The sequence below is a fragment of the Lissotriton helveticus genome, chromosome 4_1, assembly GCF_964261635.1.
Source record: "Lissotriton helveticus chromosome 4_1, aLisHel1.1, whole genome shotgun sequence".
NCBI classification, from domain to species: Eukaryota; Metazoa; Chordata; class Amphibia; order Caudata; family Salamandridae; genus Lissotriton; species Lissotriton helveticus.
Genome location: NC_136063.1, coordinates 1513635813 through 1513652620, shown reverse-complemented (window position 1 = coordinate 1513652620; position 16808 = coordinate 1513635813). Strand labels below are relative to the sequence as shown.

Below are 16808 nucleotides of genomic sequence, written 5' to 3'. Positions count from 1 at the left end.
ACACAACCACACCCACCCACACACACAACCACACACAATCACAACCACACACAACCACACACAACCACACACAACCACACACACACAACCACACACGCAACCACACACGCAACCACACACGCAACCACACACACAACCACAAACACAACCACAACCACACACACAACCCCACCCAAACCCACAACCGCACACAACCACACACACCATCACACACACACAACACTACACACCCAACCACGCACACACAGCCACACACACCACACCACACACACACACGCAAACACACACCCACATAACCACACACAACCACACACACAACCACACCCACCCACCCACACACACACAATCACAACCACACAAAACCACACACAACCACACACAAACCCACCCACAAACACACTCACAACCATACCCACAACCACACCCACAACCACACCCAAACCCACACCCAATCACACACACACACACAACCAAACCCAATCACACACACACAACCAAACCCAACCACGCACACACAACCACACCCACACACACACATCCCACACAGCCACACACACATAACCACCCAACCACACACACACAACCACACACACAACCACAAACACACAGCCACAAACACACACACAACCACACACACAACCACATACACAACCATGCACACAACCACACATACAACCACACACACAACACACTACCAGAAACACACAACAGACACAACCACACACACACAACCACACACACAACCACACACGCATAACCACACACGCATAACCACACACATAACCACACACACACAACCACTCACATACACACACACACAACCATACACACAACCACACACACAACCACAAACACACAACCACAAACACAACCACACACACAACCACACCCAAACCCACAACCACACACAACCACACACAACACCACACACACACAACCACACACACACACAGCCACACACACAACCACACATACATCCACACACACACACACATAACCACACACAACCACACACACACACACAACCACACCCACACCCAATCACATACACACAACCAAACCCAACCATGCACACACAACCACACACACACCCACACAACAACACACACAGCCACAACCACCCAACCACACACACACAACCACACACACACTCAACCACACACACACACACACACACACACTCAACCACACACACACAACCATAAACACACAACAGCAACCACACACAACCACACACGACACCCAAACCCACAACCACACACACAACCACACACACACACAACCACACACACACCGCACTCATAAACCACCCACACACAGCCACACACACACCCACACACAAACACACAACCACACACACACACACACACAACCACACACACAACCACACACACCCTGATACACAACCACCCCCACACACACACACACACACACACACAACCAGACACACAACCAGACACACACAACTACACACTCAACCACACACACATAACCACAACCACACAGAGCCACAACCACACACACAGAACCACTCACACACAACCCCACACAACCACACACAACCACACACAAACCACACACACACACACACAATGACACACACAACCACACACACACGCAACCACACACACAACCACTCACACACTACCACACACAAACAACCACACCCACACAACCACACCCACAACCATACACACACACAACCACCCACACACACACCCAACACACAACCACAAACACACAACCGCACACAACACAAACACAACCACAAACACACAACCACATACACACAAAGCCACACACACCCACAACCACACACAGAACCACACATAGAACCACACACACACAACTACACACACAGAACCCCACACACACAACCACACACAACCACACACCACCAAATACACAACCACACATACAACCACACACACAACACACCACCAGACACACACAACCACACACACACAACCACGCACACACTAAACCACCCACACACAACACAAACACAACCACACACACACACAAAGCCACCCACACCCACTACCACACACAGAACCACACACTGAACTACACACACACAACTACACACCCCCACACCCCCACACACACAACCACACACACACACCACCACACACACACAACCACACCCAGAACCACAGACAACCACACACATACACACACAACCACCCACAACCACACACACAACCACACTCACACACACACCCCCACACACAACCACCCACACACACACAAGCAGGGAACACACAGCCACAATAACACACACACACACAACCACACACCCACACACACACACACAACCACACACACAACCACACACACAGCCACACACAGCCACAACCACAAACAGAACCACACACACAAACAGAACCACACACACAACCACACACACACAACCACACACACACAACCACACACACAACCACAAACAAACCACACACACACAACCACACCCACACAACCACACACCCAACCACACACATACAACCACAAACATACAACCACACACAGCCACAAACAGAACCACACACACACACAACTACACACCCACGCACACAGCCACACACACAACCACAACTACACACAACCACACATATACAACCACACACAACCACTAACCCACCCACAACCACAAACCCACACACACAACCACACACACAAAACCACAAACCCACTTACAACCACAAGCCCACACTCACAACCACAAACCCACACTCACAACCACACACACAACCACATACACAATCACAGCCACACAACCTCACACACACACAACCACACACACACAACCACACACACACAACCACACACACACAACCACACACACAACTACACACACACAACCACACACACAACCACACATACAACCACACACAAATACACACACACACACAGCCACACACACAACCACACACACACAACCACACACAAACACACACAACCACACACACAACCACAACAAAACGTTTTATGAAAAATTAACTCTTTTAAAAATTCTGATTCCACCAGAATCCGAGTCCTCCACAACACCCTGTTTTTTCTCTGTGAAAATGAGACCATTAAGCCCCATTTCTATTATTCTGTATCCTCGGTTCAATTCTGAGATGCTTTTTTAACTTGTCTCTAGTTTATTGCGAATCTTACCTTTACTAATTTAAATTGTGTTAGCTTTGGCTTATTTGCAATGCAAACTTTATCTAAAAAATTGCTGTAACAAGCTGCAAGTCAGCTATGGAAGCCCATCCATTTGCTAATTATTTTCCATATAAGGTTCCAAAACCATAAAGTGGAGTATTCAGGATTTTGAATAGTTTCTTGTTTGAAGATGTTACTCTCTCCTGCGCACCCCAGTATTGTACTAAGATTACGAGTGACCTGGCACCCGCCTTTCAGAGGTTCTTGAATCCACCCAAGTCTGGCCTGGCACTGGTGCGTCCCAGCCTGGCACACACCGGGTGATGATCTCCGCACCTCCTAGAGCCCTGCTCACTACTGTTTGCAGTCTGTCACTCACCCTTCACATCCCTGGCACTCACCCTTCACCCCTCAGGCCTGGCAGGTACTCCTCGCACCTGGCACTCACCCTTTTCCCTCTCTGGTACTCAGCATTCCCTCTGCATGACACTCAACTTCACCTCCCTGACACTCACCCATGTCCCTCTTGACATTCACTACTAGCCCCCTTGGCACTCACCCTTCACCTCCATGGCACAAGCCCTTCATCCCTCTGGCCTGGCAGCTACCCTTCACCCCTTGCACTCACCCTTCCCCTCCCTGACACTCATCCTTGACACTTCACCCCCCTGGCCTGGCAGCTACCCCTCACCCCTGGCATTCATACTTCCCCCTCCTTGGCACTCATCCTTCCCCTCCCTGGCACTCACCCTTGACCCTCCTGACTCTTACGTTTCCTCTCCCTGGCACTCACTCCTCACCTCTCTGGCACTCACCCTTCACCCCCATGGCCTGACAGTCACTCTTGTCCCTCCTGGCATTCACTCCTCACCTCCCTGCACTCACCCTTGACCCTCCTGGCACTAGCCTGGTTTCCCCCAAGAACAAACAATTACAAGCATTGGCATAGCCAATAGGTCTCGCCTTTGGGACCTTATAAGTGTTTAGCCATGCAACAGTTGATGTTGTTGCACCAAGGATATTGTGATGCATAACTAAATACTTAGAAGGTCCCAAAAGCGAGACCTATTGGCTATGCCAATGCTTGTTATCAATGGTTTACTGTTAAACCCGCGTTTCACAGTGTTTGGGTTATATTGAGTGTCACCTCCTGGTCTTGAGGTGTAACAAAATGATTATGAAGATAAGACCTACACCTCTGGAAGGGCAAACTCTTGAAAGCACTCCTTTGCAAAAGAGATCGCATACAATGATTAACTCTCCATTAGTTGCGTTTCACTTAAGTTTATTTGTATCCATTTCTGATAGTAAATTATCCATTCATTAGGATTGCTGTTGTGAATTCATTCTGTATTCACAATGAAATGTTGAGCATATTATTAAATTCACAGGAATGTCAACATATTCCCCCATGCATTTCAGGGGGTTCTTCCTGTGAATGGCTCAGATACGAGTGTGCTCCGTGCTAGTGCTTGTGTAGTGATTAAAACTACGCACGGGAAGGAGAGAATAACTAGGACCTGGTTCAAACAAGTAATACCGGCATGCCCTTGGTTCTTAATGGCTGACATTGAAATAGATCTCAAACTCAATAATGGACCGCAAGGCGGTCTGCCACCCTCCATTGACATTTACCATCATCCGGCAAAGATGGCAGGCCACTTGGATCTGGTGAGTGAAGGGAGAGCGGCCAGAGAGCAATTGACTAATCCACCATACCACCTAAGGCCTGAACAAAAGTTCCGGGAGTCTAACCATTGACACCTCTTCAAGTTTTGGTTGACATCTACTGATAGTCCTCACAACGAAGGTGAGCATACCTGGGGAGGGATGTACAGGACCAACTGGCCTCTACCACTGGCAATTACGAATTACTTTGTCACCACCCACTTCTCGGCCGGATGCGACAGCGAGCTATAATAAACAAGGGTTTGGTCGATCGTCTCCCACTCTGGAACCAATATCACTTGTCTGAGCGAAAGGAGCACTTTCAATTTCTACATAGAGCAATTAGATCGGCCCGTGGCACTTCCTGGGTTCGTACACAGGCACCTGGAAAATTTGCCAATTGTCCGTACAGGAAAATTAAGTCTGATGTCGTACAACAGGGCACCGTTCAGTAGTAGATATCATAATGTACCTTCAGTGTGAATTCATGTTTGCTATTTATTTTTGTATGAAGTGTGATTTTTTTATTTATTTTTTAAAATGTGCAGTGTTTGTTGCACATAGGAGAATTTGGGTGGCAAGCATTAGGGGTTGCCGTAATCCTATTCTGTTCTCTTAACCTGTCAATGTTGAGACACTTCCCATTGGTGCATGCACAGTGCACTCCACTGATTCTCTTTATTAGGCTCACTGATGTATATATTCATTCTTGTAGTAGACTGGCTAAATGCAGTCGCTGCAGTGCTTACAACAAACTGCCCCCTCTTAAAATAGATTACACCTACTGGCTTTGCCAATGAGTGTTTGGAGTGTATGTCAATATCTTCCACATTCGTGGAGAGAACTGAGTTTTTTTCATAATCAAATCTGACTGAAAGTAAATCTCTTGTGTGCTTTCAGATGCTTAGTAATTATGTATATCTTTTCACATTACAAAGCAAATACTTAATTGGTTTCATTTAATAAATACCTGTGCTTGGGTTTTTAATACTAATTGTAATGCTTGTTTTATATTTCAACAGGACAATCCTTTCTAAATTTTGAAAGCACTGAAGAACCGTATTCACTTACGTCGGTGCAAATTGAGACTTTGCAAGTGGATGACACGACGCAACCGACATCAGCAAAGGTAGTTGGGTTAAGCAACCAACCAGGTATTTTGAAATTAACGTTTGAGTATGTTTAGATGTTAATCTAAACATGGTAGTATTTGTTGTTATGATTAAAGAGCAAGACTCCAGGGTTGTTCAGCACACAACGTTTTTCCTCTAGAGTCTTTGGACATGTATCTACTGCAGTGCCACGTTGTTTTTAAAATGTTAATAACTCATTTGTTCATATTCACATAGTGATGCGTTTGCCAACCTTCCCAGCTGTGAAATGTTTAAATGCCCCCCCCCTTAACCCACTCACTGAGCCTAATATATCAAGTGACATATAAGTAGTTTTTAAGGGTTCATTTTTATTGGTAAAATGATTTTAGGAAGAAAAATTCCCATTGTGGGTCATACCCGCTGTGACAGGTAGCCATGTTCTCTTGCATTGTAAGCTAAGTAAATTGTCTGAGTGGAGACATGATGGATGTGATACCATCGTGATTATTTGTTCACTGCTTTTTGAAGAAAAGGAATATATTCAATAAACCAACATTTTAATTGAGCTTGGGGAAGATCATACATTTTTTAAGGACATGATTTAGAATTCGGCAGACGGATTACTCCCTCGCAATTGTGACAGATATCCTGTCTGCCGAAATATAAGTCCCATAGAATGTAATGAGATTTGTATTTTGGCTGATGGGATATAAGTTACCGTTGTAATGGAGTAACCAGTCCGTTGAATTATAATCAGGTCCTTTGTCTTAGGCTCTACTTACTAGTTCTGTGGTACTGGGACGAGTTACAGTTACTGTGCAGAAAAATTTCCCCAGTACAGTGCATTAGGAGTAAAACTCCTTGGAATGGGTAATTACTCTGTGGGGCTTTTTTTCTAGCCTTAAAGCCACATGTAATTCCTGCCTGTACATTCAAAAGTATGCAGGACTGTTGGCTTGGAGTGGGGAGTGAGGAGAGAGAAGAGGAGGGAATGGAAACTGGTTTTAAGCTTACAATGAAAAAAAGACGAAAGTGGACTTTTTTGCTGCAGCAGTCAGTCTCATGTGAGTTTCTTGGCCATTTTTAACCGCGGAAAAATCGGGACAGGTTCTTCCACACCTGGTAAATCCAGGTCTGGTAAAAAAAAAACTAACAGGAGTATTCATGCTGAGTGAAATTGTATTGTATGTTAATGCCCTTCCACCTGCCTTAAAATCAGGTTATTAGCATTTTTTGTTAGTGTTAAGCGTACTTTACATAGAAGTTAAATGCTACTTGTTTAGGAATTATAACATTAATCCAAGTCATCTTATATGCTTTGTTATAAACTAAAACAAAGAACTATATTTCTGCTTACTAATATGCACGAAGCCCAAAGGCTAGTTTCCGGAATGAGTTGAATAATATTATGTCTTTATGTATTTTTCCCGAAAAGTTTGAGCTTCTCCTTGTGTGATTATATTTATCTCACCTTTGTGTGAAATCTGTAGCTGTTGAGTTTACATTGATGCTCAACAGAGGATTTTGTTTCCCAAGAGAAGCATTTCCTCTTTGCATTGACTGACTCTTGCTATCATCCTGGAATATCAAACCTATCTGAGTGATACTTAATTTATTTTTTAATTGCAGTCTCTTGAGTCCCTTTAAGTCGCATGCCACCCAGAATTGTCCCTGTTGTCTTGGGCTTCTTTTTCTACACCTGGAATGAAGTTGTCTAAGTTTTAAAGAGGTTGATAGCAGTCTTCTCATTTTCTATGCTTTTCTGTCTGTCCAGTAGCACTAGTAGTGCTAAGCTGAAACTCATCACTTCTGTCTTGTTTTAGAACAATTCTGTGACACTGTTGGATGTAATATTGGCTTGCCCTCTATTGCATTAAGTTTTCTGTTCACATGTCTATGCATATCTCTCTATGAAGCCTCAAATCTAGCAGATCACTTATGCAGGTCTTTTTAAGGTGGACATTAGTATCAGTATACCAGAGATGCAGAGACAATAGAAGAGACTTCCGCAGACCAATTTGAACAAAGCAGTACCACTTAACTCTGAATTGTGCAAAGTTAAAAGTTGTGAAGTGCGAGGAAAATTGGCTGGGTAAATGGTTAGGTGCTCAGAAGAGGACCAAATTCTCGCCCACAGACTTTAAACTGGATAATCTCTCTAGGATTTTCGGCAAATGTCAGTCCTAATTCCCACAGGTAGATGCTTTTCTCTTAAATTCATGAGAAAGGGTAGTGATGGCTACAAAGGTTTGATTTTATTTTTAAAGAAGAATCGATTACCACACAGTTCCTTTATTGACAAGCCACTTACTGCCTATTTCTTGTTGGGTCCTATAAGCCACTATGGCATTTTTGGAAAGATCTCCCCCTCTCTCTTTCTTGCTGCTAGGAGTTAAAGCTTTGTTAGGAGTCATTTCATTAACCCATATATTGTGACTCTTCCGTACTTCAAGGATACAATCAAAAATATCAGAAAATCTATATATTTTAATGCAAGACCAATTTATGGTTAACATCTTTTGCATTTATATCCACTCAAGCTTGGGAGGGATTTACGGGCAAACCAAAATGCTGTTAGTTGTATTCTAAGGAAAACAGTTGAACTTGCCACATGGAAATGTAATAGTTTTATTTATTTGTAAATCTAAGCTTCTCAGGGATTCTCAAAATTGTTTGTTCCTATTTCTTATAACACACTGGATGCTAAGTCTGTATGATGTCCTCTATTTTCACTGGAAGACATAAAAATGTTGACCATCAAAACAGAATGATTGTAGCACAAAGGTGCAAGTAACAGTGTGGACTTTAAATGGGCCTTGATGTAGCGCCTGATACTATCACATATGCCCATTACACTACCCACTAGCTGATGGCAGCACACATCATGCTTCTCTAACTCCTAAAGTTCCACCTAATCAGGAATTTCCTAATATTTAGTGTTGTTTGCCTTTCATTAAGGCAATATGCTTTTCCTACTGTGACATCAGCACTATTGTGCAGACTGTACACCTTGGTGAGCATCAGTTAACCTCTAAAATTGAAACCAGCGCTTATCTCTTCATAAGTGATCCTTTCCATTATTTATGTATCACCCATTCAGATTATAGAGTATCTACATTAAATTGAGGCTGAAGACAACCCACAGCTTTGGGTACTGTTCAGATGTTGCATTCTTTTTTAGTGTGCATGAGTCTGCGCAAATTCGTGAATTGTTATTTGTGCCATGATACTTTGTGAAGCATTGAAGCTCTGAGGTTCTCAGCTAATCCCTTCTGACTTAATATCCTTCAAATAAAGTCTCAAATATATGATGGTTGTTAGTCCATGGCAACCAGACCATTCCAAGAAAGGGTTGTCATTTGTTTGATGTATGTTTTTTTTTTCATGGGCATTCCCCTAAGTCCTACTCAGTCTGAGAAGATCCTGCTCTTCATTGCGAATTGCATTCAAAGGCTCCTTTATAATCAGCACTGTAAAAATATCGAAGTTCAGCTGTTTGACACTAAACAGACATTCATGGACAGTAGTCCTTGTCAGTGCTTCATAGGCTGCCTTCATCCCCTGGGTAGGGTAACGGGATCCTTTTGATATTAGCCAGATTCAGGAGCATAGGCCAGTTGTCAGAGCAGCTGTAGCCTCATTTCCAGTATTCCTCCAGGAGTGTGGCCATTTATGAAGCCTCCATCTGAATGCCATATGTGCACTCACTCTCTTTCACTGATGCATCTTCCCTGTTGATAATTGGAATAAGCTGTACTTTGGCAGAACAACATGGCTTCTTCTAGAGCAGGGGTACTCATAGTACGGCCCGCGGGCCGTTGGCGGCCCGGCAAGCCTTCCCTGGCGGCCCGCGGACCTTGCACACATCATACCAGTGTTTTAATTTTTTTTTTTTTAAAGAGTGTCTGCAAACTAAGTTACAACAGCGCGAATCCTAGACTCTGCTGCTCTGTGGGGGCCGGCCGGGGGATTCCTGCCATAGTTGGAGTGGAGCTGCAGGGGCGCTAAGAGGTGAACAACACAGCCTCATTAACATGCTAATGGTCTTTTAAAGACCTGTTAATGTGCTCCGAAGCTGTCTCAGCCGGGCTGACACAGAGGCAGGGTGAGATGACCGAGGGAGAGGGAGGGAGAGGGAAAGAAAAGGAGACTCAGTGAGGAAGGGAAAAGGAGAACGGGTGAGGGAGTAAGAGAGGGAAGGAGGGAAAGGGAGGGTGGAAGCAGGGCTCAAGTCGAGGTACCACGTGGGTGGACGGCGTCCCCCCACTTATTTTACCAGTAGCTCGATAACTGAAGCAAATGGAGCAGCACATTCACTATTTGGCCTCTCTGGGGTGAGATTGGAGCTGATTCAGAACGCTGCTCAGGCGCTGGCTTCTCTGATGCAATCGCATCTAAGGGGTGAGCGAGGGGAGGCAATGAATCTGATGGTGCAAGCCACCTTTCGTGAAATCACTTCCTGTTGTGACGTCAGCGTCCCCCCACTTCTTTTTTTAGGACTTGTGGCCTGGGTGGAAGGGAAAGGGAGGGAAGGGAGTGACAGTGAGGGAGTGAGGGAGGGAAAGGGAGACAGGGTGAGGGAGGGAAAGGGAGACAGAGTGAGGGAGGGAAAGGGAGTGACAGAGTGAGGGAGTAAGGGAGTAAGGGAGTGAAAGGGAGACAGAGCGAGGGAGGGAAAGGGAGACAGAGTGAGGGAATGAGGGAGGGAAAGGGAGACGGAGAGAGGGAGGGAAAGGGAGACAGAGTGAGGGAGGGAAAGGGAGACAGAGTGAGGGAGGGAAAGGGTGACAGAGTGAGGGAGGGAAAGGGAGACAGAGTGAGGGAGTGAGGTAGGGAAAGAGAGACAGAATGAGGGAGTGAGAGAGGGAAAGGGAGACAGAGGGAGGGAGACAGAGGGAGGGGGACAAAGGGAGGGGGACAGAGTAAGGAAGAGTGAGAGGGAGGGAGGGAGACAGAGAGAGAAAGAGAGAGAGAGAGAGAGACTGATGTGTGTATGCCGGGTCTGGTGGTTCAGTGGATGTAGGTGTCCGCTGCAGGGACCAGTGATCAACCTCATGGTCAGTTTTTTTTTGTTGCTCTAGCCCCGCCCCCTCCCCCACTGACCCCGCCCCCACTGGTGCGGCCCTCGGACACAAGCCACAGTCTAAATTTGCCCCCCGAGAGAAAGTTTGTGACTACCCATGTTCTAGAGGGAAGGCTTAGTAGCATAGAAAATACTTATTAATGATACTGATGAGGGGTGGGACTTGCCTGCATCGCAGACTAACATCTCCTCAAGTGTGTTTGGTGCATCTTCTACTGTGGGGCTAGATATAAAGTCAGAGATCTGGCAGAAACTTCCAGATATTCACCTATCTAGTCCTGGCCTTAACAAGGAGAAGAGCATGCCTTAATATTGCTGTAGGACAGAACTCCTCCTTTCTGTTGATGACTGGGGACAAGGTAGCACATGTGATTGGAATCTGCAGCAGTTGATGGAACCTCAGCACTTCGGGGAAGGACAGCAAGAGTGCTTGCTGTTAGGCATACATTTTGAAGACTCCAGGATGAAGACTGCCATACTATTTCAAGTTGCTCTTCGGAGACCCGTCTCTGTGACATGAAAGTCCCTGGCCTCTGGTTTGTTTTGGCAAAGGGGAGAGTTAGTGGGAAGTTTGAGGAGAGGCAATGTGTGCTGGATAGAGGGTCTGCATGCAGACAGACAGCTTTGCACTGCCCACTGGCGTGACAGCTATTCACAATTGTTTTTCTTCTAGATCTGTCTGGGGCTCAGTAGGGAAATTAGTCTATTTAATGTTCATTTTTAATTCAACTGGTGTGAAATTTCCTGTGCATTATGCCACCTAAAGTACAAAAAATAATAGAATACCAGTGACGAGAGGAAATTCTTTTTCTCATGGGTGTCAACATCTCCACAGGAAGGTGAATTTATGGTTGCCTGCACTCGAAATCTAAGACAATGCTAGCCGTTGATCCAAGATTTGCTCAAAAACATGATAGTAACAATTGAAAACATTAATCCTTAAATCACAGTAAATGAGGGAAACTTTAGTTGATCTTAAAGTGAGAAAGAGTCAATAGGAGGCAAAGAAGGGCAAATTGGAACATCAGGTCTAAAGAGTGGAGGGTCAAATGTGCGCACAGGGTCAAGTACTGGAAGGCTTTGAGGAATTCAGGAATTGTGCAAATCTTGCCATTGTTCGACTGGAGAATGAGGTGTGGATACTGGACCATAACGTGAGGGCAACACATCTGAGGTTTCTGGGTCATTTTTAGACAGAAGAAACTGAGAATTAAAGGGGAGTTGTACAATAGTTTCCACATACCGAAGTGATAGGCATGGGCAACCGTGAAGCTAGAATTCAGTAGGGTGTTTTGTCTACAAATGTATGGCCCAGAAGTAAAGAAGTGAGAGACCTGTTATGTTTTAGGGACGCCTCAGCAATGGGAGGCTGTCACTCATGTGGCCTTCAAAATCCAAAAAGTGATCTATTGAGATAGTAGGGTGCTGGTGTTCTCCTATTTGAGTGAAACCATTCAAATTAGGAGGATTGAACAAACAGTGGGTCCTGAGAACCTTAATTAGGCTGGCCATTCTGCGACCCTGTGTGAATGGTAATTTTACAAACCGACCTAATAGTACACATTCTATGGGCCTAAAGTCAATGGGCAATTTGTGACCACTTTTTGGAAACGGAGTACCAAAATTAATGATTCCTAAATTGCGACTCATACTAAATCGCAAATTTGGAAATGTTAAAGATGATTTACATACCTTTACTCTTGGCAAATAGCAGTTTGTAACCATTCGATAATTTAAAATACTGAATCGTAAATTGTGTATCCGTATGAAGTGCAATTAGTGAATCTTGCACTTACAGTGAGTGATGACCACATCCAATTCAGGAAGTGGTTTTATTTGGAGCAGTAGAGCTCAGGCTGAGTTTCTCTTTCAGCCTTAGAATATCTGTTCCAGCAGGAGCCACAGGAGGATGTGGGAAGGAAAAGAAAAAGAACATTTATTGATAGTTATGTTTGGTTTCGGCAGGCCCATGATTGGAGAATTACAGAGACTCCGTAATTTCTCTTTTAAGATGACTTGCTCCAAAATGGACTCAATTACTGGAGTAAGTAAAGTCACGCCTTTTGTGAGAGGTTGTACTGGGGCATTCAGGGATAATCTGCATTGTGTTTTGTGATTGGCATCTTTACCTGTATAATGCCAGACATCCTTTACAAAGTTCTTTAAGTCAGGGGGTGAGTCTTCCTTTATCAAAACCAGAAAAGTCTATAGGCTGACCTTTTGTGTACTCAGTTTAAAATCTGGATCTTCATCATGTGTCTTTTGCTCAACACTATCCTGTGTACAATAAATCAGACAATTCAATTTACACAAATAATCGCTGCCCAACAAATTGACTGCACTCAATCAAATATTATAACTGATGGTACTCTTCAAGAGGACCTTTCTTTACTGAAACTCTGGCTAAAACAGTATTGACAATTTGTCCACTTGAAATGCCTACTACTTAGACTTGCTTTCCCAATTGAGGTAGGACAGTTTTGACAGTAGAATGTGCATCACCTGTGTCAATCAAAAATGACAAGAGCAGCCATTCACCTCTCCATCTACATATAGGACACTCTGGTCTACCTCAAAATATGCACTAAGTCTGTAGTTTGCCACCCCTCTCATACACCATCATGTGATTGACCAGAGCCTGGATCTCCGAAACCGGTGAAGACCGGGAACTTTTGCACATGATCACACAACACTTTATATCCCCCTTTGTTGAAAAAAAAGTTAAGACAACATATATACATTAGAGTTCCTCAATGAGTCATCGAGGTGGTCGTACAAGTCTTCCACATCAAGTCGTACGATGTGAAGCAGTTTTACTGTCTTCTGGCATCGTAGATGTAGACTCAGATGATTGACTTGGGCACTTACGTGGACTTGTCTCACTCGTAAGGTCTGGAGCCAAAGAACATCGTGGCAAATGCATGAAATGCAACAAGTCTCTTATAATGGGCTTTCCAGGACGTTGAGCAGTCACCATATGTCCTTTACTTGTCACGAGTTTTAATGGATCAGCATCAAACGGAGCATCAGTCTTACGTTTCCGTTTTTGTTTGGCTAGGACCCGGTCTCCTTTTTCGAAAACCATTTCTCAAGTGCACCCGCACTTATCTGCATAGGCCTTTATCTTTTGCTTTGCTGAGAAGTGTTTGTGACTCAAATCTCATCAGTGTCTATTGCTCTGTCTGTGGTCCATTGCGGTAACCTAGTCCAAATGGCCTCCCAAACAGCAAGGTGGCAGGGCTTTCTCCTGTTGTAGAATGGGTTAGTTGACCTATAGGCACAAAGGGCTGGATATAGGGCTGACTTAAGCTCGATTTCTTCTAGCGCAGCATGCTGAACCACTTCCTTCAGGGTTCCCATTAATTGTTCAACAACACCATTTGCCTGTTGCCAGAGAGGTGTGCTTTTCTGATGTTTGTCATTCAAGCAATTAAGAAAGTCTTTAATATCTCTGCCATTGAAGGATGGAACATTTTCAGACTAAATAATGGAGGGAACACACTACACTGTGAAAATATCATCCAGCCTCTCGATGACCTTTGTCATGTGTGGTCAGTGATACATCTTACACTAAGGAAAAGTGAGTACTCATCAATAACTACAATGAGGTGATGCTCATTGTTTAAGGGATTATAGAGATCAACTGTAATTTTCTCACATGCTTGTTTAGGGAGGTCAGACACATTTAGCAGATGCTGCGTTGACTTAGGAGATAAGCAGTTACACAGGTGACATGCTTTCAATTCCTTCTCCACTCTTTCATCAAGGTAAGGAAACCACTCTCAGTCTTCTAGGGCTCTCTTGGTGGCTACAATGCCATGATGTCCTTTGTGTGCCAGTATAATCACTTGTTGTCACAAACACTCAGGTATAACAGGTATAACAATGCTCGAACCTCTTAGTACAGTACCTTCTTCCTGCACGTTTGGATTTTTGAAATTAAATATCATTCGTGAGAAGTCGAGGATTTCTTCTCCAGGATTGCATTGTAAATATGTCCTTGAGTGTGAGCATGTCTTTCTCTGTGTTGGTAACAACAAGGATTTGCTCAGGGGATAGAGCTGCAGGGACACTAGACTTTACTATGAAATTGATATCGTCTTCAGCCGCTTTAGATTTGGCAGTGTGAAGTTGGAAAAGCACTCATGAAAAGTAATCGGAGGGGTTTGATACTTCCCACAATAGTGTAATCATACTCTTGTAATCCCAAACCCCACCTCGCAATCCAAGGGCGGCATCTTGGCTTTCTGATTTCCAAATATGGTGAACAATGCCTGGTGGTCAGTAAAAAGGGTGAAATGCTTTCCATATAGAAATACATGAACATTTTTACACGCACACACTACAGCCAGGCTCTTTTTTCCGTCTGAGAATAGGCACGTTCAGTATGAGTCAGACTTCTGCTAGAACAGGATACAATGTGTCTCTGAGCATTTGGATGTCCATTGTGTTGAGCAAGAATCGTGCCCAATCCCATCAGGCTTGCATCTACTATGATCTCAGCATGTAGCTTTGGGTCAAAATAAGCCATTCCATTTGCGTTTTCAGTTGCATGTTTGATTTTCTTGAAACTTCGGTCATGTTCAGAAGACCATTGAATCGGAACATTCTTCTTTGTCTACTCTCTTAATGGGGCACTCACCATGGCAAAGTCACAAACATATCTGGAGCAACAGCTGGCCATGCCTGAAAAGGATCAAAGCTTTATCACATCCTGCAGGGTTCAAGTAGATGACAATGCTTGTACGTTTTCAGGGTCAGGAGCATTCCCCTTCTGAGAAAAGATGCCTAAAGAAGTTGAGATTGGTTTTGTCAAGCTCACACAGTTTTCAGCATTTAAAGTGAGACCTGCGTCAGCGAGTAGACAGCATGCTTTAAAAAATTTTTTTTTATTTTTTATTGTTGATTCAAGATGAACACTGCCTTGTGCCTACAACCCGGAGGCCGGCGGCTATTATTTGAAAAAAAATACATTTTACTTTTACAGTTCCATAACCTCCTTAGGTGCAGGTGTCAAGACTTTTTTTTTAAATGCAATCTGTGGTGTTGAAACAGCACATATTTGTCACATGTCAACATTGCGCCAACACAAAAGCAAAACATAAACAAACTTAATACCGAAGAATAACCCTCTAGTCCCGCCCCCCTTGTCGTCTCAGGGTGTAGACATAGTACCATCTAGTGTGCGAGAGTGCCATTCTCTGCCCCAATAGTTCCATCATCAGGTGCTAATTCTGCCTCAGTGTGATCACTCTAGCGTAGGAATGTGCCAGTTTTCGACCACCCTCTTTCCCTATTCGGATTGATGATCGATACCCCCAGATTGTAGCCATGCCGCGAATGGGGCCCAAATGTCAACTGGCCTGGATCTACTTGGCATCTGCTCCCAGAACATCTCCAATTGGTCTTTGCAGTATGTGACAGCCCTGATCCAATCCGCCACCTTCGGTGGTCTTAGCTTTCTCCAGTGGATGGCCACCTGTCTTTTAGCCATCAGCAGCAGCATTGCAGTAAGTCTGCAGTGCACCACGGGGACATCACGAACATATCCCAACATAGCAAGCATAGGCGAACCCTCCAAGGCTTCCCCCGTGATATTCCCAATATGTTGGAAGACATCCTGCCAATAACAGGCCATGGAAGGGCAGAGCCAGGCCATATGCGTAAATGTTGCGCCTTGCGCTCCAGAGCGCCAATATACTGTACCTCCCTGAGACCCATACGGAGCAGTTGTGACGGAGTACGGTATAAGCGGTGTAAATAGTTAAAGTTTATGAGCCTCAACCTGTAATTAGGTGACAAGTATTCCA

The 16808-nt window shown here is 44.4% G+C and overlaps 1 protein-coding gene across 1 annotated transcript in view; it reads left to right on the top strand.

Moving 5' to 3' along the window:
* The window catches only part of ZPBP (zona pellucida binding protein), a 787854-nt gene that overhangs the window by 45602 nt on the left and 725444 nt on the right, over positions 1-16808 (top strand). Inside the window, exon 2 of the mRNA XM_078685833.1 lies at positions 5844-5975. Coding sequence (XP_078541959.1) covers positions 5844-5975 — 132 coding nt within the window. The remainder of the gene's footprint in view (positions 1-5843; positions 5976-16808) is intronic.